Source organism: Muntiacus reevesi, chromosome 2, assembly GCF_963930625.1.
Source record: "Muntiacus reevesi chromosome 2, mMunRee1.1, whole genome shotgun sequence".
In the NCBI taxonomy this organism is placed as follows: domain Eukaryota; kingdom Metazoa; phylum Chordata; class Mammalia; order Artiodactyla; family Cervidae; genus Muntiacus; species Muntiacus reevesi.
Genome location: NC_089250.1, coordinates 133,747,367 through 133,775,104, shown reverse-complemented (window position 1 = coordinate 133,775,104; position 27,738 = coordinate 133,747,367). Strand labels below are relative to the sequence as shown.

The 27,738-nt window shown below is 43.2% G+C and overlaps 1 protein-coding gene across 7 annotated transcripts in view; it reads left to right on the top strand.

Annotated features, from left to right (window-relative positions):
* LIPA (lipase A, lysosomal acid type) overlaps window positions 1-27,402 on the top strand; it is a 138,436-nt gene extending 111,034 nt beyond the window's left edge. For 6 of the 7 annotated variants that reach the window (XM_065922885.1, XM_065922886.1, XM_065922884.1 and 3 more), the window contains 7 exons: window positions 8,863-9,061; window positions 10,212-10,321; window positions 12,821-12,957; window positions 15,014-15,160; window positions 16,028-16,099; window positions 24,167-24,238; window positions 25,206-27,402. In XM_065922885.1, coding sequence (XP_065778957.1) covers window positions 8,863-9,061; window positions 10,212-10,321; window positions 12,821-12,957; window positions 15,014-15,160; window positions 16,028-16,099; window positions 24,167-24,238; window positions 25,206-25,439 — 971 coding nt within the window. In that variant the 3' untranslated portion in view covers window positions 25,440-27,402. Of the gene's footprint in view, window positions 1-8,862; window positions 9,062-10,211; window positions 10,322-12,820; window positions 12,958-15,013; window positions 15,161-16,027; window positions 16,100-16,420; window positions 16,729-24,166; window positions 24,239-25,205 lie in introns of those variants that run through there. The other variant, XM_065922890.1, reaches the window with a different exon arrangement.
* Window positions 27,403-27,738: the final 336 nt, after the last annotated feature.

Here is a 27,738-nt window from a genome sequence, read left to right as displayed (position 1 = left end):
GTATGATAAATAGAGATAACACCATTCCTTCATGTTGTGTCCTGGCTGATGTCTGCACTATCCACCCTCATTTTGTATAGCAGTGGAGTTTTGAAGTTCACCTTGGGTGTGTGCAGAGAACGTCATGATTCCCCAAGTTAGTGATTGCAGTCATAGGATAGGATGTCTATGGTGTCTTATTCGGTAGAATGGGATAGACTATCTCTTTCATCTGGTTTATGAGGAGTGCTTGAGAACCATTGATGTTTACCCATCATCTAAGAAACATTTCTCATTTCTCATTGGCACAGATTTAAATTGGCACCATAGCCAGATTGCAAATGGTATCGTTGAAGTTGTATCAGTTCATAAGTATTAAAGAGCCACTCTTTCACACTCTCAAATCCAAACGAGTTATTCCCCTTTTGCTAATTTCTCTCTGGGCCTCAGCTGGTGACTCAACCCGCTGGAATGGTGATGACCATGCCTACATCTTCATTTCTACACATCCTTAAAAACACTTTTTTTCTCCCACGCTTGCAGCCCCACCCAGCTTAACTGCCCAGTGTCCCTGGTTGCTTGAGCAGGAAGGAGACCACTTCCCAAACGTCTTGCTGATAACCCTCTTGAGGTCCTTTCCTCACTGTTGTGGGGTTGACTTAGGTGTGTACTCCTTCCTACCCCGCCCCCCAGTCCCTCCCACAGCCGCTTTTTGAAGGTGGCAGCTGTTTCTTTGTCACCTTTGTATTCTTCACAGCAACCAGCATGGCCATATTGTCTGTGTGGCTGGCCTCATTCAGAGTTGTGTCTGGCAGTCATCAGAACTGGGATTCTGGAGGAGATGAAGGCAACAGATCCTCTCTCAAGTAAAATAAAATAGACACTTGTGCACACACAGGTTTTATATTAGGATGCAGAGAGTTTATGGACCCAGTGGAGAATCCCCTGATTTAGACCATCATTTACCTGTCTAGTCAGACCTCTATGAATTAGGCAGCTTGAATTGTGTATTTAGAAAGCTCTTGATGACCCGTAGAGCATGTGTGGGCTGTTTCTCTGTGTTACACAACCTTCTCCCTCAAGTGTTGAGCTCCCCCTCCTTTACACTAATTCTGTAAGGGAATTGAAATTCAGAAATTCATCCTTCATAGGGAAGTGATTATATTTTCATCTGCTGAGCCTTACTTCAGAAAGTCATGGGATGCTGGCACTGGAAGGATCTCAGAGTCCTGCCTGAACCGAGGATTTAGAGCTTGCATTTTTAACATAACTCCCTAGTGGATTCCAAGGTAAAATCTTAGGGTTTGGGAACCCGGGTTCTCGAGCAGCGCACCCTCATTTTACTGGGCAAGACAGTTAGGTTCAATGAGGGAAAGGAATTTGCTTTACATCAAAGGCTAGTGGCCCAGCCAGTCTGACTCCAGGTTCAGTGTTCCTTGAACCAGAGTGTGTGACCTTATGTATTTAATAAGCATTGAGCAAGTTGAATCTATGGGAGTCAAAATATTTATTTTATCTGGCTAAAACACAGGAATAAAGGCCTTGTCCCAAATAGGTAAAACGGCAACAATTATCAGTGAGGCAGACTTAACTTCCTGCTTAATTGCAAAATAAACTGTAAACTAAAGCGGTCATCAGATAAAGCGCCAACAGTAGAATTTTGAGTTATAATTGAAAATTCACAACCTGACTTGTGAGTTAGGTTTTTCAGGAAAAGGCCATCAGCCTGTGGGTTTTTTTTTTTTTTTCATTAATTTTGATTATATGTTTTAGGATTCCAGCCAATTTCTGAATTTTCTGTTCTTATATGTGATTCCTAAGGAAACCGTTTCCAAAATGCAGTGCCCTCCCAAGGTAAACAGAGGCCTTGATCAACTGGGATGCAATTCCTCCCCCCGGGGTGGCACTGGGCACACGTAGGGCCATTAGTCAGTGCCTGGGCTTGTTGACCCTGGCTCTCTGAGCTCATGCCCTTGGGCCGTGATGACACGCTGGGTGTGGGGCTGTGTTCAGACCTTCTGCCTAACTGAGGGCCGCAAGGCAGTGTCAGCTGCACGGCAGTTTCTTTTGTATTTGCAGATTGGGGCCAGGAGCAGGGAGTCAGAGTGAAAAGAGGAGATGCTTGGCTCAGCACCCCTCCTTCCTCTGTACGCCCTGTCTTGCTCCTGTTTGACCTCAGTGTTGTATCAGGGAGGAATTCCCCAGCTACTCACACCCAGTCAGGCCTCTGGCCACACATTCCCGTAGCTCTGTGTGTTTCCCTCACAGCAGTTAAGACAGTTAAGACAATAAATAATAGTGTATTATGTGGGTGATGATGCTTATAATCTCAGGCTTCCCCACTAGACTCTCAGAGGGCCCAGACCCTTTCAGATTACTTGATAATCTCTCCAGTCCAGGGCTTTCGTTTGCCTGCTAGTGCAGTCCTGGTCCTCCTGAGGCCTGGGTTGACCAAAGCATCTACACTTTATGATGACCACAGCTGGGTAGGTTCCTCCTGAGCTCAGAGGCACGGCACCTCTGTTTAAAGGCAGGCTGTGGTAACAGAGAAGGGTGTGGAAAGCAGAAAGGCAGTTTGGCATGGAGGTAATGGGCACTTGATTGTCACCTGATCACATGGTTCCCAGCTCCACCATATACTAATTGTATCTGCATCCTGGGGCAAATTATTTCTTTTTTTCTATGCCTCAGAGACCCCATCTATAATGTGGGAAGAGTAACATAAATGGTCTAGCGCCATCGTGGGAACATAGGAAGCTCTAATTAAGGCTGTGCCCTGGGAAATGCACATGGTGTATCTGTGTGTGTGTGTCGATTTGTTGTTGTTGTTCAGTTGCTAAATTGTGTCTGACTCTTTGTGACCTCATAGACTGCAGCATGCCAGGCTTCCCTGTCCTCCACTATCTCCTAGAGTTTGCTCAAACTCATGTCCATTGAGTTGGTGATGCTGTCTAACCATCTCATCCTCTGTCACCTTTTTTCCTCCTGCCTTCAGTTATTCCCACCATCAGGGTCTTTTCCAATGAGTTGGCTCTTTGCTTCAGGTGGCCAAAGTATTGGCACTCCGGCTCCAGTCCTTCCAGTTAATATTCAGGGTTGATTTCATTTAGGATTGACCAGTTTGATCTCCTTGCAGTCCAAAAGAATATCAAGAGTCTTCTCCAGCACCACAATTCGAAAGCATCATTTCTTCAGAACTCAGCCTTCTTTATGTTCCAGCTGTCACATCTGTATGTGACTACTAGAAAATCCATAGCTTTGAGTATGCACTGTTTTTTTTTTTTTCTTTCCTTTCCTTTCTTCATTCCTTCACTATTGCATTTATTTATCAAATTTACCTGCAGTGATGCAGGCAGACTCAGCATCAGGTGCCACAGATGGTGCAGTGAATGGGACAGAATGGTTGCTACCTTCTTGTTGCTTAGCAATCATCGTGACCATGGCTACTGTTAGGGAGAAAGGTGCCCTGAGGATGGGTATTTTTCTTCCCTGCTCTGTAATCCCAGTACTGTTGTGTTCCTTCCTGCTGAGGGTCATGACCTTTCTAGCAGGGTGACTGTGAAATGTGAGTGCAGTGATCTGGACTTCCCTAGTGGCTCAGACTTTAAAGAATCTGCCTGTAATGCAGGAGACCTGGTTTCAGTCCCTGGGTTGGGAAGATCCCCTGGAGGAGGGAATGGCAACCCACTCCAGTATTCTTGCCTGGAAAACCCCGTGGAGAGAGGAGCCTGGCGGGCTACAGTCCATGGGATTGCAGAGCATTCTGATCTAGGATTGCCAGTTGTGTAACTCTGCACAGATGACTTAGCTACACTGTACCTCAGAGCCCTTATCTGAAAAGTGAGGATAAAAGCTAGCACCCAACTATTCCCTTAATTTCCTATTGCTGCTATAACAAAACACCACAAATTTAGTGGCTTAAAACAGCACAGATTTTTTTATCTTAACTGTTCTGCAGGTCAGAAGTCCTAAGATCAAGGTAGGGCTGCCTGCTGGAGGCACTTGGGAAAGATCCCTTTTCTTGCCTTTTCCAGCATCTGGAAGCTACCCACCTTACCTGCCCCCTTCTCTATTCTCAAAGCCAGTAGCATTTTCCAGTTTCTTTCTCATTCTGACCTTTGTCATTCAGAGGGACCCTTGTGGTTACATTGGGCCTACTGAGTAACCTAGGATGATACCCCATCTTAAGATTCTTAATCACATCTGCAAAGTTCCTTTTGCCATATAAGGTAACATGTTCACAGGTTCCAGGAACTAGGAATGGGTTTCCCCAGTGGCTCAGTGGTAAAGAATCCACCTGCCAGTTCAGGAGATGTGGGTTCGATCCCTGGGTTGGGAAGATCCCCTGGAGAAGGAAATGGCAACCTACTCGAGCATTTTTGCCTAGAAAATCCCACGGACAGAGGAGCCTGGTCAACTATAGTCCATGGGATCTCAAAGAGTCAGACACAACTTAGCGACTAAACAGCACAACATCTTTGATGGACCACTGTTTAGCCTGCTGCCCCAACTCAGCGAGGTGTGTGGTTTCTTATCTGAGATGGTGCATGTAGAGTGTTTAGCATGGTACGTCACACAGTCAACACTTAGTGCTCTTACTGTAACTGAGACTATGTTTCTGGGGCTAAAGAATGCCCATTCATGTCGTCTTTCTTCACAGAGCTGTTCTAATAATAATTAATTACTCTAGTACCTTTATTATTATTATTGAGTCACAATTATTTATCAACCACTGTGTCATCCCCCACTTTAGATAAGAACATCTGTGTTCCAGAGAGGCTGAGTAAATCCTATAGGGTTTCGTACCCAGTAAGAACCAAAGACTGTTTCATGCCAATGTCCTGATCTTTGTGATCTGCTCCTCCACCTCCTCCTTTCGGTTCTTCACTGGACCTCAGCTGAGTTCTCACAGCGCTTTCCAGTGTGGCGGAGGCCCGTTCGGACACTGCCCTGGTGGAGAAGGCCAGTGCCTTGGGAGGTGGGAGGAACTTCCGTAGGCACCCAGTCATCTTCCTCTTGTGCGGCTGTGGGCTCAGCAGATTCATTTTCGAAGTCTGAGTAATCCCTTCCTGGCTCCCACCCGTGTTTGGCCCTATCAGGGCCATCACGGGACTGCATCTCTTTGCTGGCTTTGCGCTGACTATGTAGGCAACTGATAAAGTCAGTCACCCTCTCTGGGCTAAAGGTGCCCATAGGCCTTTTCCTCAGCCTGCAGCCCTTGCACAGCCAGTTTGGACAAACTCGCAGTAGGGCTCTTCAGGAAGGACAGCCCTTGTCCCATCTGTTGCTCAGACAGACCAGGCTGCAGGTGCTGGCACGCGTGGACTAGGCTGGTCCTTGGGACAGTCGTCTGTGTACACAGGGGTGCACAGTAATAGCTAGCGATTACTTCAATCAGCTTCTCTCAGCAGTCTGAAGAGAAGTCTGATTAAAGTAATTCACTGGAAGATGTGAATGACAGTAGGCTTAACCCTCCTAGAGAGAAACTTCTTTTTCCAAAGTGGAATATTGTGGTTCTGCCTCCCATGCTGTCTCCTCTGTCCATCCACTAGAGATTTCTTTCTTCAAAGCACCTGGTCTGACTCCCTCCAGAATAACTTCCCTCTTTTGCTTGTCGTTGCCTGAGGGCCTCCGTGTGTTGTAGAATGACTCTCTGTAGTTAGCCTTTCCCATAGCAAAACAGTTTAAGAGTACAAACCCTGGCATTAGTTTATGTGGGTTCAAATCCCAGCTCCCCCACTTACTAACTCTGATCCAGTCTTGGGCAAATGACTTGACTTCTCTTAGCCATAATTTCTTGTTCTGCTAAATGGAAATAGTAGTGACTTCATAGGATTTTCACCACAGTGCCTTAGAACACAGGGGTGCACAGTAATAGCTAGCGATTACTTCAGTCAGTTTCTCTCAGCAGGGTGAAGAAAAATCTGATTAAAGTAATTCATTGGAAGATGTGAATGACAGTAGGCTTAACCCTCCTAGAGAGAAACTTCTTTTTCCAGCAGATCCTTGATTGGTGGCAGGTTGGGAGAGAGGACATAGTGCCTTCCTTCCTCCCCCTGCCCCATCTCATGGGAGCCAGGTAGTAGCAGGTAGGAGAAGCTGGCAGACAGGTGGGTAGGCCTGTCCCAGTGCCCATGTCTATTCTGCTGCTGTTTTGCATCCTCTAAATGTCAGAGGGAAGGGACAAGCAGTTTAGCACCCATTTTCCACCCAGGCCTGGATTTGTTAGTATTTTCTTTTTGTTGGTGGCCCATCATGTCTCATAGAGTCACGGGCATGGGAAGCCGAGTGGGTTATATTCCATGTGGCTTCTTCCTCAGAGGCCTCTTTCGTTCTGGGAGAAAGGGGAGCTGGCCCCACTTGCAAGGATGTGTGCCCCTGAAGGAAGTCCTTCATATCCCCTCTGTGCCTAGATCAGACAAGGCACCACGCCCTGCCAGGGGTTCCCCAAACCACTGTGCTTCAGAGCTTTTATAACGCCCTCTGGGGTCCCGTCTGGCTGAGGCGTGGGATACAGTGCCAGGTTTCTGCAGAGCCAGGCTGCTGAGCCCTTTGTGGGGAGTCTGTCACTTGAGATTTGTCTCAACTCTTCCTCTCCTGGCTGAGTGAACTTTCTCTTTCCTCTGAGTTTTACTGTGTGGTGGTCTAGCCCTTTCCACATGGGGTTGTGTCTGTGTCTGTCTGTCTGTGTCTGTCTGTCTCCTTGACTAGAATGAAGCTCCATGGGGAGCACTGCTTACCCACTTTCTTATCCCTGAATCTGGCTCAGTGACTGACACGGAGTATGTACCAGGACGGGTTTACAGAAAATGTACTGTGTGTTTTGAATCACTTGATTATTATTATTATTTTTTTAGCTTTCAGTGCTTTGCTTAGTATTTAGTGAAGCTCTCAGTGAACATTCCTCAGATGGTTGAATTGGATGGAGCTGAGAGGCTTGAGGTTGCTGTCAGGCGGAGCCATTTCTTAGCCATGTGCTTCTCTGTGCCAGCCCCTTTCCTCCCCTGCTGGGATTTCCCAGGAGAAAGCCGTGGGGTCTGCCCTCCCCTTTGCAGTTCTTGGCCCAGATCCTCCAGATTTGAAAACACCTGACTTTGAAAGACCAGATTCACTCCTTCCTGTCTGATGTCACCTTTTATATCTGTGGTTCATTGAACTTTTGGATCCAGCTTGAAGTGAGGGGTGGGGGAATGCCAACAAACAAAAAGAGAATTAGAAAAAAAAATGTGACTTTGATCCACTCCCACCCCCTATGACTGGTGTCTTAACAAGTCATTGAATTTTCTCTACCCTACCCTGCCCTGCTTAAAAGGATCACTACTGTAATCCAGGTACGTGGATTATTTCATTTTGAAACACTTTTCTTTGTTTCTTTTTCTGTTACACACAGACTCTTTTTAACCATGGATTGCAATAGAGGTTGTTTTAGGTGAAGCCAGGTCCATGGAAATTCAACATGTGGGGTAAATACAGGAGCGTAAATACAAGCCAAATAAAGGTTTGGGAAACCCTTCCATGGATTATAGAGCAAGGGGTCTGGGAATGTTTTAAGCCTCATGCAGGGGTAAATGGCAGGTTGAGGTTTCAGTAGAGGTATTTGCAGATGTTGTTGAAAGCCCCTTAGCTGCCATAATTGGCCCCTCAGCCCACCGTGTGTGGTGGGCACACGCCTGAGTTGGCCGCCTGCGCTTTCCTGGGCTTCATGCTCACCTCTTGCAAAAGCATCCGTGGCTCCTAAATGCTTGTGGGAATCCAGAAGTTATTTACTGGTGGTGTTTAAAGAGTTTCCTGGTATATATTCAACCCGCTAACTCCCACGTTTCTCCTTTGAACCTTCTGGGGGGATAGGGAGGGAAGTGTAGAGAGATTTCAGAGGCATTTGAAATATTCCCTCAAGAAAAGGTAGGGAGCTGACTCCTGGTCCCCACACACTGGCACCTGCCTCCCCTTCCCGCTCAGTCCTGGCTGCCCCACCCTTTATCCTGCTCTCCCCTCCTTGGCTCTCCCCTCCCCGCTGGAACCCGTCCTCCTTTCTCAAGACTCTGCCCTTCAAAGTTGGCTATTACACAGCCTCAGGTTTTCCATTAAGTGTCTGAAGAGGCACAGGTTGGAACCAGCAGCTAGGAGTTTCGCTTCCTGTGTGCTAACCTCCTGCCTTTGCTTAACCCTCCCCAGCGGACGCCACCGAGCACAGACACACCTTCTGTTAGTGAGGACCAGCCCCAGAGCCTCTTGGAGCAAGGCATTCCTGCCCCACTGGTCCCCTAAGGTCTTTCCTTGGTCAGCCTGACTTCCTGGTCTTTTAATGTCCAATCATCTTTCCCATGAGCTTCCGTGATAGCTCAGTTGGTAAAGAATCCGCCTGCAATGCAGGAGACCCTGGTTCAATTCCTGGGTCAGGAAGGTCCACTGGAGAAGGGATAGGCTACTCATTCTTGGGCTTCCCTTGTGGCTCAGCTGGTAAAGAATCCACCTGCAATGTGGGAGACCTGGGTTTGATCCCTGGGTTGGGAAGTTCCCCTGGAGAAGGAAAAGGCTACCTACTCTGGTAGTCTGGCCTGGAGAATTCCATGGAGTGTATAGTCCAAGGGGTCGCAAAGAGTCGGACATGACTGAGCAACTTCCACTTTCACGTTTCCCATGGCCCAGTCCCAAAACACCTTTGATGGGTGAGAAGTATCTTCATGTGCCCAAGAAAAACAGCTCCCACGCTCTCTTCACACATTATGTACAGTACAGTTACCCCTGAATGGTAACACCACCTCGGTGTTTTGTTTGTTTCATCATTTGCTTTGTGATCTTTTGTGACTTCTCTGGTTAGCATGCTATCATGTCAGTTTTGACGCTTTGTGCTGCTAACTCCCAAACATGATTGCCTTCCAGGCCCCAAACCAGTGGTGTTCCTGCAGCATGGCCTGCTGGCAGACGCTAGTAACTGGGTCTCAAACCTGCCCAACAACAGCCTGGGCTTCATCCTGGCAGATGCTGGCTTTGACGTGTGGATGGGGAACAGCAGGGGAAACACCTGGTCTCGGAAACACAAGACTCTTTCAGTTTCTCAGGATGAATTCTGGGCCTTCAGGTATCTTTTGAGTCGATTATGGCAGGGATCTATTTCCTTGGTACCCTCAGTGTAAACATTGGGGAGGCAAATAGATGGGGAATTCAAGATCATATGACATGAAACCAATGGTTTATGGAAGGTTCTACACCTTAACCTTCTCCCTTCCTTCATAAACATGTAGTCCAAATGTTAGGAATTTAATAAATAGCAGTAAGGTAAATTATAAATAAATGGTTATATTGAAGGATTAGATTCAATAAGGAATTTTTAGTTATTTTGGCATTCCTGGTGGTGTGGGTTCTGCTGAGTAAATTGTGTCCCATAACTTCTCCTTTCCTTCATAAACATGTCCTCCAAATGTTCACTTTTCTTATTTCCAGAAGGTCTCTTCTCTCTCTTAATTCCAGCTAGACCAGTTAATCGCTGCATGACATTAGGGATGCATGTGGCAGAAGCCCTCTGTGTCTGTGAAATGGGGATAATAAATACCTGTCTCGTAAGGTCACTGGGGGCTTAACAGAGAGGATGCAAGCTGGAAAGAGGCTGGCAGAGAGCCTGACACGTTGGGAGTGGTGGTAACAGCACACGTGTACACGGGCTCAGGGCTGTGTCCCTGTTCCAGGCGTTGGAGAAAGTCAGCACCAGGGACGCCTTCGGGCTTGCTTCCCATTTGTAATACCAGAACCCACCCAAGGCCATAAAGCACAAGAATGAGAGCTTTTACCAAAGGCCTGGCCAGGAATATATTTGTTGTTACATTATTTGTAATAGCAAAAAGTTGGAAACTCCCAAATGCCCATCAGCAGTGAATGGACAAATAAAGTGTGATGTATTGACACAGTAACCAACTGACAGCTATATGCAAGGGCAGAGACTTAAGTCTCATGCAGAAAGATACGCACTGTTTGATCCCATTCATAGAAAATTTAAAAAATGGATCACACTGTCTTATGAAAAATGAGGAAAGCGGTTCTTTCAGGAGGCATGGTTATCAGGAAGCCCAGAGAAGCTTCTGCAATGGTGGTAGTGTTGTTTCCTGCACTCAGGACTGGTGTACCCAGCTGTGTTCAGCGTGCAATGACTTATCAGACGCACACACTTGTTATTTGAATGCTGTTATATTTGTATGCAATGTCTCCATGGAAAGTTTCCTTTTTTTGGATTACAGTTTTGATGAGATGGCAAATTATGACCTACCAGATTCAGTTAACTTCATTCTGAATAAAACTGGCCAAGAACAACTGTATTATGTGGGTCATTCTCAAGGAACCACAATAGGTATGTATATAGTAAAAATGGAAGGTTGATAAAATGTCTTGTTACAGAATTTGCGTTTGCCCTTAAAAGTGAAATATTAAAAAATGTTAGTTCAGATGGAGTTTTGTGTTTGTTTTTTAATGCCAAGCAGAAATAATGAAAAGGGCAAAGAATTTTCGTAAAATTGAGTCTTCTCTGGAAATTCAGACTTAAACATAAATAGGTAAACATGCTGTATATGGTTCCCATGAGTGAAGGAATTAATGTAAGCCACAGCCTATTACGGGGCTTCCCAGGTAGCACTAGTGGTAAAAAATCTAACTGCCAGTGCAGGAGAAACAGGAGATACAAGAGATGTGGGTTCAATCCCTGAGACAGGAAGATCTCCTGGAGTAGGAAATGGCAACCCGCCCCAGTATTCTTGCCTGGAAAATTCCATGACAGAGGAGCCTGGTGGGCTACAGTCCAGGGGGCCACTAAAAGTAGAAGATGAGTGAGCATGCACACACACACACAGCCTGTTACATATCTTCCTAGTTAAATACTATGGGGATATGAGAGGGTAGATCGATAATAAGAAGTTTTATAAATGTAGGGACTTTTATAAAGAAAACAAGGAAATATGCTGATTTTTTAAAGTGAAATAAACTAAAGCTAATTATAAGGATGCCATAATATACTTTATTTACAATTTTTAAAACTCACAAGTATTTTTAATTTATGCTGATGATAAAAGTAATATGTGTTCATTGTAATAGAAACAAAATTTATCAAAGTTTCAGGAAAAAAAAATTGCCCGTAATTTAAGCAAACGAGTTCCCCTGAATAGGGACTAGAGACCCGTGTCATCATTGGTTTAATTCCCCCTTTAAGGGTAAGCTATGACTAATATCTTTGTGTTCCTATCACACAATCTCCTTATAATACTTTCCTAGAAGGAAACTATGATATGAAAGGTAAAAATGCTTTAAAGTGTCTCCAGATATGTGGTCAAGTAGCGTTACTCTCATTACCACCCCTCCCCTCTCTGCCAGCTTGAGAGCCTTCAAGCAAGAAGTGACACGGACATAATTGCCCTTCTTATTAATGGCTTAACCACTTTTTCATCTATATTCCTTCTTCCTTGACTTGTTTATTTGTGTCCTTTGCCCCACTGCTTTCAAAATTGACATTCTGGGGCTACGTTTAAGGCAAGAAGTGACCCAAGAGGAAGCTAAAAGATATTTTAGAGCTGCTGCTGCTGCTAAATCGCTTCAGATGGCAGCCCACCAGGCTCTCCCGTCCCTGGGATTCTCCAGGCAAGAACACTGGAGTGGGTTTTAGAGCTAGAGGATTCTAAATGTGTAAGTTCCTTTTGAGTTCATGGTGATTGCTTTGAATACCTTTGTACATCGTCCTTAGTGATGAAGGGATGGAGACCGTGGGTTGGATCTATTAGGAATACAGTCTTCAGTCTCTGGCTTACATCATAAAGGAATGGGAAACGTCTCCTGGTTCTAGCAACTTGGATTTCTTCCAGTGTATATCTAGGTTGAAAGTTGAAACAAGCACTTAACAAATACTTGATTTACTAATTTAACCAAACTCAGTGTGTGCACACATAGGCGTTCTGTGTGTGCATGTGTGCTCAGTCCTGTCCCAATCTTAGCAACCCCATGGACTATAAGCCCTCCAGGCTCCTCTGACCATGGAATTTTCCAGGCTGGAATACTGGAAAATTCCGTTCTCCAGGGGATCTTCCCAACCCAGGGATCAAAGCCGTGTATCTTGAGTCTCTTGCGTTGGGAGGCCTTTACCCCTGTGCCACCTGGGAAGCTACATAGGTATTCAGAGGCCCTCATTTCTAGTTTTGCTTCCTGGCATCGCTTGCATAGATAATCAACAAGGACCTACTGTATAGCACAGGGAACTGTACTCAATATCTAGTGAAAGTGAAAGTCACTCAGTCGTGTCCGACTCTTTGCGACCCCATGGACCATTCAGTCCAAGGGATTCTCCAGGCCAGAATACTGGAGCGGGTAGCCGTGCCCTTCTCCAGGGGATCTTCCCAGCCCAGGGATCAAATCCAGCTATCCCGCATTGCAGGCAGATTCTTTACCAGCTGAGCCACCAGGGAAACCCATTAATACTGGAGCGGGCAGCCTATCCCTTCTCCGGCAGATCTTCCCGACCCAGGATTTGAACCGGACTCTCCTGCATTTCAGGCGGATTCTTTACCAGCTGAGCTACCAGGGAAGCCCAATGTGGGAGACCTGGGTTTGGTCCCTGAGTTGGGAAGATCCCCGGAGAAGGGATTGGCTACCCGCTCCAGTATTCTGGCCATGAGAATTCCATGAACTGTATAGTCCGTGGGGTGGCAGTCAGGCACAACTAAACCTAAACGACTTTCATATTGTTTGCATGGTTCTCCAGTTGCCACTAGAGGGCGACATGCACCACCACCACCGCCCCCCAACCCTTGCCTTTGAGGAGGGAAGTCCTTGAAGACGGAATTCTGTTCTTTTCCTTTTGTTCTCACAGGTTTTATAGCGTTTTCACGGATCCCTGAGCTGGCCAAAAAGATTAAAATGTTTTTTGCCCTGGCTCCTGTGGCTTCAACTGAGTTCATAACTAGTCCTCTAGTTAAATTAGCACGAATTCCGGATCTTGTTGTCAAGGTACTTGGACCCGCCCCACCCCCACTCCCCTGCTTCCCAGATGTCCTTTGGTGCCGAAGAACTGGCCTTTCGTGGAAGAATGCGCGCCTTCCTCCCCTACCAATGGAGTAGTGAGTTCCTTCTTTCCATGATTTTTCTTCCCCGCTTCACCCCTACTTCCAGATCCTGGGGAGTCAGCGACGGTATCCTTAACTCTACACTGGAGCCTTCTGTTCTCATGGTTAACACATCAGTGCAGCGCCCCACCTGCCAAGAAAGAGCGCACAAGGAAGGCCAGGAGAAAGGCAGCTTAAACCTCCTTGAAGTTGCCCTTTATTCCGTAGGATGGGCCTGTGCATAGAGGAGTAGGCAGGAGATGGGAGACAGGAGCTTCCCCGTGCCCGACCTTGGCCACACTGATGGTGATCTAAAGACACAGTTGCTATTATATTTTATTATATGACCCCTAAGCACAGGCTGATAACGTCATCAGAGATCAATGTGTGAAGCCCCCAGGCTGTACTCAAGGAGGCAGTAATTTTTATGAGAAGTTGAGAACCAGCTGAGGCCAGATGCACTATCTATATTCTGGGCATGATACATTTATACACACAGATTGGAAACCCCATACAGGAATATAAACTTAATGTATACATATCTCTTGGTCATTTAAGAAATATATTCACAGGATGTACAGACCCTTCTCTGACCTCAGAATCCAGATTCTCTGTACCACTAGTCAGATAGGCAGATAAGATATGGGCCCCTCTAACCAGATTTATTTTAAATACCTTGGGTAATAGAAGCTTCAGTTTTCATTATAAACAATTAAGAGATTACAAACAAAGTACCTTCAACTACCAAGGCTTCTCCTTCCTCATGGTGCTCAGTTTGGGGTCTTTTCCTATGGACCTTGTCGGTGAATTTACATACCTGTATAGGTCCAGAGAGAAACATATTTTTTTAACGTAGACAGTATCCAACTGTGTAACTTGAGTACCTTGATAAAGACCCTATTTCCAAATATGTCACATAGTGAGATGAAGGGAATGTCTTTTGAGGAAGGGACACAATTCAACCCATAAAACTGCCTTTGTAAGCATTTGAATTTTTCATTCTGCTTATCCTTCTGGATAGGCATTAGCAAAAGTGTAAATTATAAGGAGATAATTTGACTTCACTATAAGGAAGATCTTTTTCCTGTTTCATATTATGTACATATGTGAAGATCTGCCTGGAAGGCACGGTGATTACCCCAGAAATACTTGAGCACAGGTCCAGGGGCCATTGATCAGGCCTGGTGTACACAAGAATTCAGCAAACATTTTCTGTAAATATTTTTGGCTTTATGGGTCACATCATTGCCATTGCAACCACCGAACTCTGCCATTATCATGTGAGGACAGCAAGAGACTGTGTAAAGAGATAAACTCAGCTGTGTTCTAATAAAACTTTATAAAAATGGCATGCTGACAGAGGAGGCATCGTTCTTCATTGCTTAATGGGTACAGAGTTTCAGTCTGAGATGCTGAAAGAGTTCTGAAGATCAATAGATAGTGGTGATGGTCACACAACAGTGTGAATATACTGATGCTGAACTGAACACTGAAAAATGGTTCAAATGGTAAATTTTATATCAAGTATTAAAAAGCCCCAAAAAGGAGTGGGCAGGATTTGGCACACTGGGCAGTAGAATTGGATTAGACATGTGTGTTCTAAGGAGACACATTGCCGACCAATTACAGTTTCAGCTCTTTCTCAGAAGTCACTAGCCATCTATCAACGTCAGATGAAACCTTTTGGGGATGGCCCTGGGATGAGGGATCATTCAGGCCCTTCTTCTGTGGACCTGTTTGATTTGCTGCCTTCATTTTTGCATTTGAGACTTTAGCATCTGTGACATCTGCTGTTGCCTTAGTAAGCATATCACACAGGCATCCTGGTTTGAATGACTGCTGGTTGCCCTTGCTCTTCTGAGTCCCTCTGTGGAGATGGGTGGCATGTGTCTGCTTGTGAGGCGGGACATGGAGGCCAGTACATCATAATGAAATGCTGAGAGAGTCTTTTTATTTTATAGGATTTATTTGGGGTCAAAGAATTTTTTCCACAGAGTGAGTTTTTGAAGTGGCTGAGTACACATGTTTGCACTCATGTCATTCTGAAGGAGCTTTGCGGAAATATCTTTTTTGTTCTGTGTGGATTTAATGAGAGAAATTTGAATATGGTATGTATGTTTACAATAACACTTTCTTTAAACTTTCAGTGATTTTATTTTATCTGTGAATATGTGTCTTTGTGCTGGAGGATGTGGGAGAGGCAGGAGTGACCTCAGTAGAGCTCTCAAGAATCTCATTTCAGAGGCACAAGAATCCACCTTGGCAAGTGCCTGAAACAGCATCTGTGGCTAGCCTCTGGCCAGTGCTTGTCAGTTTCCTACATTGCACCTGTGTGAAAACTATGCAGTGAGGAGATCGGTCATCACTTAAATTCTGACATTTATATTTTTTTCAGGAATTTTTTCTTTAAAATAATAGACACATTTAGGTGTGTTTAAATTTTGGAATGTCCACTGACACACAAACACCCATTTATAAACATTTACTTATTTATTTTATAAAATGTAAACCCTTGGCCAGCAATGTGCTGACATATGGTAATTACCAATTACATTTGTAATTTGTTGTGTTATAGTTTGAAAATAAGTTTTAAAATTCTGAAATGAAGGCTCTAGGAAATTTTTAAGGGATGTTGATTTTTCTTGTTTCTGATGAATAAAAAGCAAGGTGTGATTGTCATAGAAAACTTTGGAAATTCAGAAAAACATACAGGAGAAAATAGAAATGACCGGTAATCTCAGCTGGTACAGCCCCACAATTACTGTGTTACTGTATTTCCTTTGTGTGTGTGTGGTTATGCATATTTTTATAGGATGTATTAATATTTGTGGTCAAAGAATTTTTTCCGGCTCTCAAGCTCATGTATTTGAGGTTATGGCTCTGTAGTTTTAATGCTTCCCAGTGTAAACTATGTTTATTATCAATGCCTCCTTCATGCTATTTTCATTCTTTATTCCCACATATTTATTTTGCAGTCTAGAGTGCCTGTGTATGCAACACACAATCCTGCCGGAACTTCTGTGCAAAACATGATACACTGGAGCCAGGTAGGCATTTCAGGAGCGTGGTGGGAGGTTGTAGAAAATCAGCATTGGAAAGTTCTGTGCATTCCAAGAAACAGAAAATCTGCTCACACATCTGGGCTGCCTTCCTTCCAGTGCCCTGGGCTCTTGTCACTGTTGTCTGTGTTATCCTTCCTTGGGCAGACTGCATTTCATGCAAATTCACTAAACAGCTATTGAGGGCTTCACCGGTGGCTCAGTGGTAAAGAATCCGCCTGCTATTGCAGGAGACACAGGTTCAGTCCCTGAGTTGGGAAGATCCCCTGGAGGAGGGCATGGCAACCCACTTCAGTATTCTTGCTGTAGGACCCCCATGGACAGACAAGCCTGCTGGGCTACAGTCCCCTGGGTCACAAAGAGTCGGACACGACTGAGCGACTAAGCACACGGAGCATTTCAGCATTAACCCATGAACACAGTTTATCTGAAACATCAGTGGATGAGCAGCTAAATCAATCATGGATATAAATGAGTCACTGAGTTTTAATATAGAGTTCTGATTGTATGATCACATATCATAAAAATATGCATCTTTATTCTAGAAAATGTATAAATTACATATGGCTATAATAATAAAGTTTCTTTTAAGGTGAAAGATAATATCATTCTGTAATCCCCCACAGAGAAAATGTGCATGCAGGGGTATGAAATGTCTCTGCATTGTACTGTTTCTGGCTGCATATCATTTCAGAAAGTAGTAAAGATATAGATAGAAATAGATTGATTTATTTTCTTCTTACTCTCTTTTAACTTGATTTTTTTCCCACCTGACAATATGCCAAGGACTTATTTCTATTTATTTCAATCAATAAATAGATTGATTTATTTTCTTCTTACTCTCTTTTAACTTGATTTTTTTCCCACCTGACAATATGCCAAGGACTTATTTCAAACATGCCAAGGGCATGTTTTTTTGTACAGTTTTCCCCCCAGACTCTTTTTAAATATGAAATAACTCACCATTTAAGTACCAAACCAAGATGCAGTGGGTGTCTTGGATAGCAGTTTCCAAACATCTGGCAGTCACTGCCTGCATCAGAATCATGTGAGTTGCCTTTAAAAATACACGTTTTAATAGAATACTGTTTTTAAAAAATAAGGTGGATTAGGTTTGTCGTAGAGCTTTTGGATTAGCCGGGTTTACCAAGTGGCTCAGTGGTAAAGAATTCACCGGCTAATGTGGGAGACACAGGTTCAATCCCTGGGTTGGGAAGATCTGCTGGAGAAATGAATGGCAACCCACTACAGTGTTGTTGCCTGGAGAATCCCATGGACAGAGGAGCCTGGCAGGCCACAGTGCATGGGGTCACAAAGAGTCGGACATGACAGATCACACTTGGACATTGGATTAACTACAGTCCAGGCTTTTGAACTTGTACTCATTGCACATCCTAGCAAGGTAATGCTCAAAATTCTTCAAGCTAGGCTTCATTAGTACATGAATCAAGAACTTCCTGATGTACAAGCTAAATTTATAAAAGGCAGAGGAACCAGAGATCAAATTGCTGGCATCCATTGGATCATAGAAAAATCAAGGAAATTCCAGAGAAACATCTACTTCTACTTCATTGACTGCACTTAAGTGCGGACTGTGTGACTGTGTGGATCACAACAAACTGTGGAAAATTCTTCAAGAGATGGGAACACCGGACCACCTTACCTGCCTCCTGAGAAACCTGTATGCAGGTCCAGAAGCAACAGTTAGAATCGGACATGGAACAACAGACTGGTTCCAAATTGGGAAAGGAGTACAATAAGGCTGTATATTGTCTGGCTTGTTTAACTTATATGCAGAGTACATCATGCAAAATGCCAGATTGGATGAATCACAAGCTGAAATCAAGATTGCTGGGAGAAATATCAACAACACGAGATATGCAGATGATACCACTCTAATGGCAGAAAGTGAAGAGGAACTAAAGAGCCTTTTGAGGAAGGTGAAAGAGGAGAGTGAAAAAGCCAGCTTAGAACTCAGCTTTCAAAAAATTAAGATCCTGGCATCCAGTCCCATCACTTCATAGCAAACAGATAGGGAAAAAGTGAAAACAGTGGCAGATTTTATTTTCTTGGGCTCCAGAATCACTGCTGTGGATGGTGACTACAGCCACGAAATTAAGAGATACTTGCTCCTTAGAAAGAAGGCTATGACCAACCTAGACAGCATATTAAAAAACAGAGACATCACTTTGCTAACAATGATCCATCTAGTCAAAGCTATGATTTTTCCAGTAGTCATGTACGGATGTGAGAGTTGGACCATAAAGAAGGCTGACTCCCGAAGAATTGGTGCTTTGAACTGTGGTGCTGGAGAAAACTCTACGAGTCCCTTGGACAGCAAGAAGATCAAGCCAGTCAATCATAAAGGAAATCAATCCTGAACATTCATTGGAAGGACTAATGCTGAAGCTCCAGTACTTTGGCCACCTGTTGTGAAGAGCCAGTTCATTGAAAAAGACCCTGATGCTGGGAAAGATTGAAGGAAGGCAGGAGGAGAAGTGGGCAACAGGATAAAATGGTTGGATGGCATCACCAATTCAGTGGACATGAGCTTGAACAAAGTCCGGGAGATAGTGAAGGACAGGGAAGCCTGACATGCTGCATTCTGTGCGGTTGCACAGAGTTGGACCTGACTTAATGACAACAACAACAATGCTTTAAAACACAAAGACTCCTGTGTCCCATCCCTAGAGATTCCAGTTCATTTGGACTGAAAAGGCTAAACTTTTGTTTTTAAAAGACAACTTTATTGAGGTATAAGTGACATACAATATTTAAAGTGTACAATGTAGTCTGTTTTGCCATATACACCTGCAAATGTATCACCACAGTCAAGACAATAAACATATCTATCAGCCGCAGAGGCCCCTGTTAACACCCACTCCCGGAGCCTACTCAAACTCATGTACGTTGAGTTGGTGATGCCATCCAACCATCCCATCCTCTGTCATCCCCTTCTCCTCCTGCCTTTAATTTTTCCCAGCATCAGGGTCTTTTCCAATGAGTCAGGTCTTCGTATGGGGTGGTTAAAGTATTGGAGTTTCAGCTTGAGCATCAGTCCTTCCAATGAATATTCAGGGTTGATTTCCTTTAGGATGGACTGCCTTTGGTGCCAGTGATGAGAATCTAAATATTGTTTAAAAATTCTGCCCATTAGATTCTACTATTCAACAGGATTTGGGACCCATTGCTTCAGGACATTACTGGCACGTTCATGTGCCAGGAACCCTGGCTGTTGGGAGTGTCATGGGTCCCCTCCTCCTGGGCTTGTCCCTACAAACCAGGCAGGATGGGGTGTGAGGCTTTTAGCACCATGGTGATTGTGAGGCCCACTGCTAAGCATCAGTGATTCGATGTCAGAGTCTGGCTTAGAAGAGAGGCATCTGCAAGGCAGGGAGCTTGTGACAGGCAGAAGAGCACACACTCACCTCTGAAGTAATGTCCTACAACCTTCAAAAGTCCTCAAATGTTCACTGCTAAGTGTCCATTCAGGCCCCTGCTTTTCTCCTCAACCACATCTCTATTTAGTAGGTGGTTTTCTTTGTATACCCTGCCATCAACTTATGCTGATCTGCGTGAGCCTTTCTACCCTCAACCCTAATGGACATTGTTCAGGAAGGCCCAGCTTTTGTCATATCAGGTCAGCGCTCCCTTGTGCAGGGGATGACTGAGCTGAGCTCAAAAGTGTGGCGGCCACTGCTGGCAGATTCCCCCGTTTCCGCCCCCCAGGTTGGCATTCCTTCCTGCTGCCTGCCTCCCCTGTGTGCTGGGTTTACCAGGAGCTCTTGGACTGGCTGTAAGCCAGGCTCCTGCTCTTGTCTAGCCCTTTTCTCAAACAGTTGGTGGGAGTCAGAGGCTGCTGGCTGTGGTTATGAGCAGCGCTGTCAGGCCCGGGGGTGACCCTGTGGTTTTAGGTCCTAACCGCATTGGAATGTGCCCCAGGAATCTTTCTGAAGTCCAGATTCCCTGCAGAAGGTGGCCCTGCTCTTTGCTCTTCTGTTCCCCGGGTCATCCCTTTGTCAAGAAGATAGTTGCTTTTTTTGGCCCTTAGGGGCCATTGTATTCATAATACCTTTTGAAATGAATCTTTTGTTTAGGTAATTAGCATTTGCTTCTCAATCATTCTACAGGTAGTTCTTTACTGGATTTTTAAATTGAGCTTAAAATCTTATCCTCTTGTGTAAGCCTCATGTGTTTCAGATTTCTTCCAAAATCTCTAATCTCCTTGGTGGCTATGCCCAGAGCCCAGGTCCTCGCTCCTTTTTGAAGAAGGCAGGTCCTAATATATCTTTTTAGTGCTGTCCAGAATTACTTGTGTGTGTATTAGTTGCTGAGTCATATCTGACTCTTCGCGACCCAGTGGGCTGTAACCCACCAGGCTCCTCCGTCTATGGCATTATCCAGGCCAGAATACTGGAGTGGGTAGCCTTTCCCTTCTCCAAGGGATCTTTCTGACCCAGGGATTGAACCCAGGTCTCCTGCATTGCAGGCAGATTCTTTACCATCTGAGCCACCCTGGAAGCCCTCAGAATTACTTAGGGCACTCTAAGATAACTTGGGTCTATCCAAGACTTGTTGGGAATCAGAATTCCTGAGGCCCTGGGATCTGCTTTTTAGTAAGTACCTTGTAAGATCTGATGTTCTCTATTGTTTGAAACCTGCTGCTTAAGAAATATGCATTAGTTAGGCTCTTCAAAACACTGTAGGAGACATTTAGCAATTTTTTATTACATTTACATTTATATGTTCATTATGAAATTTTCAAAAATATGTGAGTACAAAGAAGAAAATACATCACCCGTATGTCTACCACCCATGATAACTACTACTAGTATTTGGGTATTATAGGGGAGGTATAATTTTTCCTTTACCCTCTTAGAGTTTCTGACTGGGACTGCTGTGGGACAGATTAACAGGGGTAAAGCATATGGATTTTTTTCTGTGTTCATGGGAGCCCTCACAAGAAAAGTGAAGACCCAAAGAAGTAACTGCTGAAGTGCTAATATACTAGGTTGAACAAAGAGTAGCAGTTGTGGAAAAGTAAACTATCTGAAGAGACTGACAAGATATGAGAGTGATTTTCACAAGGTCTGTTTGTATAGATTCCCACAGCCTCCTCTCTTAGGCTCTGGTGTTGCACATGCTTCTTCCCCCTGATATAGGGAGGGCTTCTTTCACATGCAAGTTTTGTTGTCTCCTTTTAGAAAGAAAAAAGGTCAGTGTCCTCCTTGGCATCTGCTGTTTTTCAAGTGCCTTTAACTCCAAATTATCATGATGCCAAAGCGGCCTGTTTTGGGTTGGCGTGTCGTGAATTCTTTCATTGTAGTCTTAACAATTTTTTTGTATAGTTGTTTCCATTACAAAAGAAATATTATGCTATGTGTACTTTTTAATTATTTTTATTGAATTAAGTAGCATTGTATTTCTTAGGTACAGGCTAAGTTGCTGTATCAGAGACTCTAAAATACAGCATCTAAATAGTTTTCTTCCTCAGAATCCAGTCCAGACATCAGTGGCATGTGATTGTGGAGGCAGGGGCATGACTGCTCCAGGAAGTCCTGCAGGGACCCAGTGCCCCCTGCAGTGTCGCTCCCCATCTCCGGGGCACTGGCCTTTTCTGTCTGGTTGAAACTGGGTCACGTTCATGGCAGTTTCAGCCCACAGGAAGGAAGCCCATGAGGGATATCGTTCCTACTCTGACAGCTAGGTGCTTAACAAAAAAACCTAGAAATTTTATTAATGAAAGGAAGAAGGCAAGAATGGGTCCTGGGGGGACAAATAACAGTCTGTGCCATAGTCAAAAATATTTCTCCAGGTCAATAACTGCACTTAGAGATATTTGTAACTGAGAACAGCTTTTTATTGCTTGAATTTATTATTATTTTTATTATTACAATGATAGTGTTTTTTGAGCAATAAAACATCCTAGGATAAATATTCTTGAATTAGAGATCTGTCCTTATACCTTAGGGAGATGAGATTCTTAGGATATGATCTTAGTAGACTTAATGATCAGAAGATAAGTATATCTTTAAGACTTATAGATATGTATGGTACCTTAGAAAGGTTGACCCTAAGTATAACCATAGTGCATGTTCAATTTTATTTTCTGACTTTTCTCCACTTAATATTGTTTATAAAGTTTTCTCTATTTTATTATATATACATTCACAACAGTGGCATACTATGTGTATATTGTAATATAGTATATTTAACTAAGTAGCTGTCATTGAATGTTAGCTTATTAACAGATTTTTGTTATTATAAATAATCTTCTTCTCATTTCCCATCTTCTGAAATGCCCTTTCAAGACATATGTGAGAAAGGGACAAAGTGATGTCTGTCTCCAGGGGCAGAACAACTTGCATTCATATATTTTCACTGACAATTAGAGTTGGGGAGCAGATGCTCTAACAGGTGCTGTAAATTCACATCTTATTCTCCTTGTTAAATGTGCTTCAGATATTAATATCTCATTTATCATGACAAAAGCAGATGCTAAATATTTCCCCTGTAGTGCCTCATCTCACGTTGTTTTCTGTTGCATGAAACAGTAGAATTTTATGCAGTTGAGAAGAGCTAAAAACTTCTCCTGGGGTTTCCCTGGTGGCTCAGATGGTAAAGAACCTGCCTGTAATGCAGGAGACCCAGGTTCAGTTCCTGGGTCAGGAAGATCTCCTGCAGAAGGGAATGGCTACCCACTCTAGTATTCTCATAAATCAAAAGCAGTTTGGCAAAAATCTTTAGATTTTTTTCCATTTGCTAGGCACCACCCTCTGGCCAAAACGTAAAGAGTTTCCAATTCATTTAGTTCGCCCATTTTGAATTTGTTTCTCCACATATTTTTAATTGGGGGATATAGAGGAAGTATGAATTTGCATTATTTCAAAATTTATGAATAAGTGACTTTTTATTAATATTTTCATATCATGCTATTCAAAATAAGCATACATTTAAATTTCATATACAATGTCATTTCATGGCTCCAGTCTCAAGTGGTTAGAAATGTTCTGGTGTGCAGTACAGTTTGGTGATTATACTGGTACTGGTACTCAAGAAAAATATTAAATAAAATTATTAAAATGTTAAGTAATATGACTAATCAAATAGAATGGATATAGGAAATATGATGGAGAGTGTATGTAATTATATATAAATATATTAACATATTAATATAAGTATATAGTGTTAATATTAGGCTATATATGTTTGCTAATACAATTAATATATTTACATACTAATATAAATATATTTATCCATATACTGCTAAGTCGCTTCAGTCGTGTCCGATTCTGTGCGACCTCATAGACGGCAGCCCACCATGCTACGCTGTCCCTGGGATTCTCCAGGCAAGAACACTGGAGTGGGTTGCCATTTCCTTCTCCAATGCATGAAAGTGAAAAGTGAAAGTGAAGTTACTCAGTCGTGTCTGACTCCCAGCGACCCCATGGACTGCAGCCTACCAGGCTGTCCCGTCCATGGGACTTTCCAGGCAAGAGTACTGGAGTGGGGTCCATTGCCTTCTCCGATTACCCATATAAATATACATTAATCATGTATAAATGTATATTAATCTATATATTATTTGTAATATGTATTCCTTTCCCAAGTAAGATAGTTAACTCTTTAGAAAAGTTTAAGATTCAAATTTCAGTAAGAACATCATCATAAAGTTCATCCAGTGGATGCACTGTTGATCCAGTATCGTTCACAGCACATAAGTATAGCTGCTTTATTGTGTCATGTAATAGCCACTTTCCAATCATACAGTACGAAATTGAGTCATTTAGGAATGGAGAGAAAAATAATGCCATTTTATTTTAAATCAGTTTGGAAATGAACCTGGGTTTCAGTATAAACTTGGGAGTTGGTGATGGACAGGGAAGCCTAGCATGCTGCAGTCCATGGGGTTGCAGAGTTGGACTTGACTGAGCGACTGAACTGAACTAATAAATTTGATATCTGGGGAGGTGGCTAACTCTTGCAACCTATGATGTTAAATCAAATTTCTGTGTTAGGTAACTCTTCCCCCACCCCCAATTATTTTCTGTCTAGGTTGTTAAATTGCAAAAGTTTCAAGCCTTTGACTTTGGAAGCAGTGCCAAGAATTATTTTCATTACAACCAGGTAAAGTCTTCAAAGTCTTTAGAATTTAAATGGGCCCTGAAAACTCATCAAATAAGCCAGCCTGAGTTATGAGAATTTTGGCTGGGCTCAGGTGCTGGGGAAATGTCCAAGAGGGTTGACTAGGTAGCCTTTGTTTTCCCCTAGTCAATTCTAGAACACCCTAAGCTTTCTGGTTCATTCTTTGGACATTGTCCTTTCTCTGGCTCTATATGTGCAACCGTCTTTCTCATATGTCATGGATAGTGAGCAGGCACAGATATTAGAGTCAGACAAATCTAGGACTGTTAGCTGGTGGCTGGTGGTGGTGGCGGTATTTTGGCCAAATTACATTGCCTAAACCTTTTCTTCCATATACAAATAAATTGACCTGTTTTTTTGAGTGCTAAGGAGTCTGAAGTGTGAGGCCCTATGCCCATGTTTTTCTTACTTAATTCTCAGAATATCTGTGTGACACAAATGTCATTATTATTATTAAAGTGAAAGAAACTGAGACTTAGAGAATTTCTATGACTGTGTCACATCCCAGAGGGAGGAGAGGTTTGAGGTATGACTCCAAAACCCCTTCCAAACCACTTGGTTTGGTTTTGCGGTTTGGCATAAACCACCTGGGAGAATGATGCCTTCCTCCTAGGGATGTTACCAGCACGGGGTAACAATTCGATAGCCAGCAGTCATTATAGTATTCTTTTCTTCTGGGTTAGGCTTCTTTTTTGATCTGGCAGTAGCAAGTTAAAAAGTAACCTGAGAGCAGTTTTAAAAATTTAGTCTTCATGTCAGTGTATGACAAAACCCACTGAAATGTTGTGAAGTAATTAGCCTCCAACTAATAAAAATAAAAATTAAAAAATAAATAAATAAAAATTTCGTCTTTTATTCTTGGATCAGATTTTCTAATCAGTGTTTTCAGGGGATTGTGATTTTGTCAATTAAAACAACAGAGACAGCTTTCTGTGGGTTTTCGTTACAGAGCTCCCCTCCCCTTTACAATGTGAAAGACATGCCGGTGCAGACTGCCGTCTGGAGCGGAGGTCGGGACTGGCTCGCGGACGACAAGGACGTCACCCTCTTACAGATGCAGATCTCCAACCTGGTGTACCACAAGCGCATTCCTGAGTGGGATCACCTTGACTTTATCTGGGGCTTGGATGCCCCGTGGAGACTCTATAATGAAATTATAAATCTAATGAGGAAGTACCATTGAATGCCAGACTGGAGACATTTTACTATCAAGTCATGTTAAGTGTGTTCGCTTAATTTCTCTAAAATACTCGTTTTCCTTTCCCAGGCCTTTTATATTTTTATAACCAAGGAAATTATGCTGTTGAAGATGCCTGATTCTCTCCAGTTAGGATCAGAAATGCTTTTGCTTTTTTCGTTTAATCGTGGCCAAATACAAAGCTGGTGCCTCAACCAGTCTTAAAAATGACACTGATTCATAAATGATCATGACCATTCCATTTATCCTTACAATTTAGAATATACTGTATTGCCTTTTTACTCTCAACACAGGACACATTGACCCATGTTGGAATTTTCAAGATGCCTTGTTCATCAGTAAATAATCTGACACAGACTTGAAAGAAGCTCAGTGTATAAGTACCCAGTTCTTACCTGCTTGCCTTAAAGGGCTGTTGATCAAATGGCCTTATATTTAGAGATCTAAGTGACACCTCCTCATGTTCTCATGTAGTAGGTATGAAATCAACTTCAGTGACACCTCAGCAGTGCCAGTTATAATGATCCTATGATGAATTTCAACAAGCCTAATTGCGAGAGCTGCTATTTAGCAGATGTTTAAATTGCCCAGACTGAGGGAAATAATTTTCTGGAGTCTTCAAAAGTAAATTACATTCATAAAAAAAAAAAATACATTCATCAACAACAACAACAACCACTATACTTTAAGTAACTTGACTGATAAATTCAACCACTGATAGGCGTGACCTCTTCATTGTGTGGCAGGCAATAAACCCACTTGCTTCAGAAGAAAAGTCCTGTGAAGGCACGATAGCACTGTTTTTCCAGAAATTACATTGTTCACTTCACTAGCTGCTGGAGCCTGGCAATGGCATGTGTAGAGCAGAAGCCTTGAGGCCACTCAGGAGGAGTGCCCTACTTTATTTTCACACAAAAGAAATGTGAATGTGAACATGGTTGTTTTCAGATTAAAACTCAGGGATTTTTTTTCTTTTGTATGTGTTCAGATTTTTAATACTCCTGATTTGCATCCCTATGTCAGGACACCCACGTTCACCTGTTTTTCTTGCAGCCCTGTTTCCTTACAGTGCTGTCAGATGAACAGTGACCATTGCTCTGGTTTTCTGATAGAGTTGCTTTGTGATAATAAACAATACTTGGTATTGGTTAATCTGTGCAGACAACGCAAGACTGCTTTATAACATTCAAATGATCTTACTTCAACTTGTTAATAAAACTCAGCCTCCCAGGCCTGAAGCATTGTATGCAGGTGTGAGTTTGCCTTTATTTAATAGTCATTCTGGACTTCCTTCTTTCAGCAGGACTTATGTTTTCTCTCTTGTCTTTCCCCTTGCTCCTTCCTACTCCTTGTAAACCTCATTGATACTGCCTGTGAACCTTTGGTCCTCTCCCGTAGGGAGAAGCGTGGTCTTAAACCTAAGGAGTGGGGGGATGGTTTGGAAATCTTCAGGGTCTGCTGAGCAAGGCTGTGAGTGGGGACTAAACCGTGATTGACCCCGTCTGCAGGTAGTGGCTGCAGACGGGACCCTAGATATAAGCTCTGTTAATCAACCTCTCTCCTTAAACAAATGAAGCAACCAAAGCTAGCAGAGGCAACGTCACAGGGCTCCCAAAACATAGATTTGGGGGTCTAATGTGATCTCTCCCACTATGTGAGCTTTAAGATCTTACCTCTGTATACCTAGAATCTAACACACAGCCTGAACTATTAGTGAGTCAATAAATATATGTGGACTGACAGAATGTGTGAGAAATGGCAGACTTTGTCATTGAACTGAATGAAATTAGATGCACAAGTAACACCTGGGAGGGTCTGAAGTGAAATCTGGTTTTTCAAGGCAAATAAAGTAAAATTGTACAGAAAAGAGTAAAATCGTGTTAGATGTGAAGTATATATGACCCCAGGGGGATGACACTCTTCCTGCTGGCCTTATGTTTCCCTAAAGTATTCTTTCTCCTTTGACCAAGGCAAACTGGTTTGCCAACCAGGTACAAGATCCTTAAGTATAGGGCCAGAAATAGCATGACTATTTTTGTTGTTTCCCACCAGTAGTGAGAGAGAGCTGGCCAGAGAATGGCTTCTGGGTTTTAGGTGATTTGGTTTCTCTTCTTTGGTTGCTATCATGGAGGTCTCCGGGTGAACTTGTGGGGAGTAAATCTGCCACTGCCCAGAACATTGGAGTGAATGAACAGGGCCTAAGTTCTGTAGAGTCCACCTTTTATTATTTTGCTCTTCACCTCCTTGCCAAAGTTTTCTTTGGGGATTTTTCATCAGTACATGG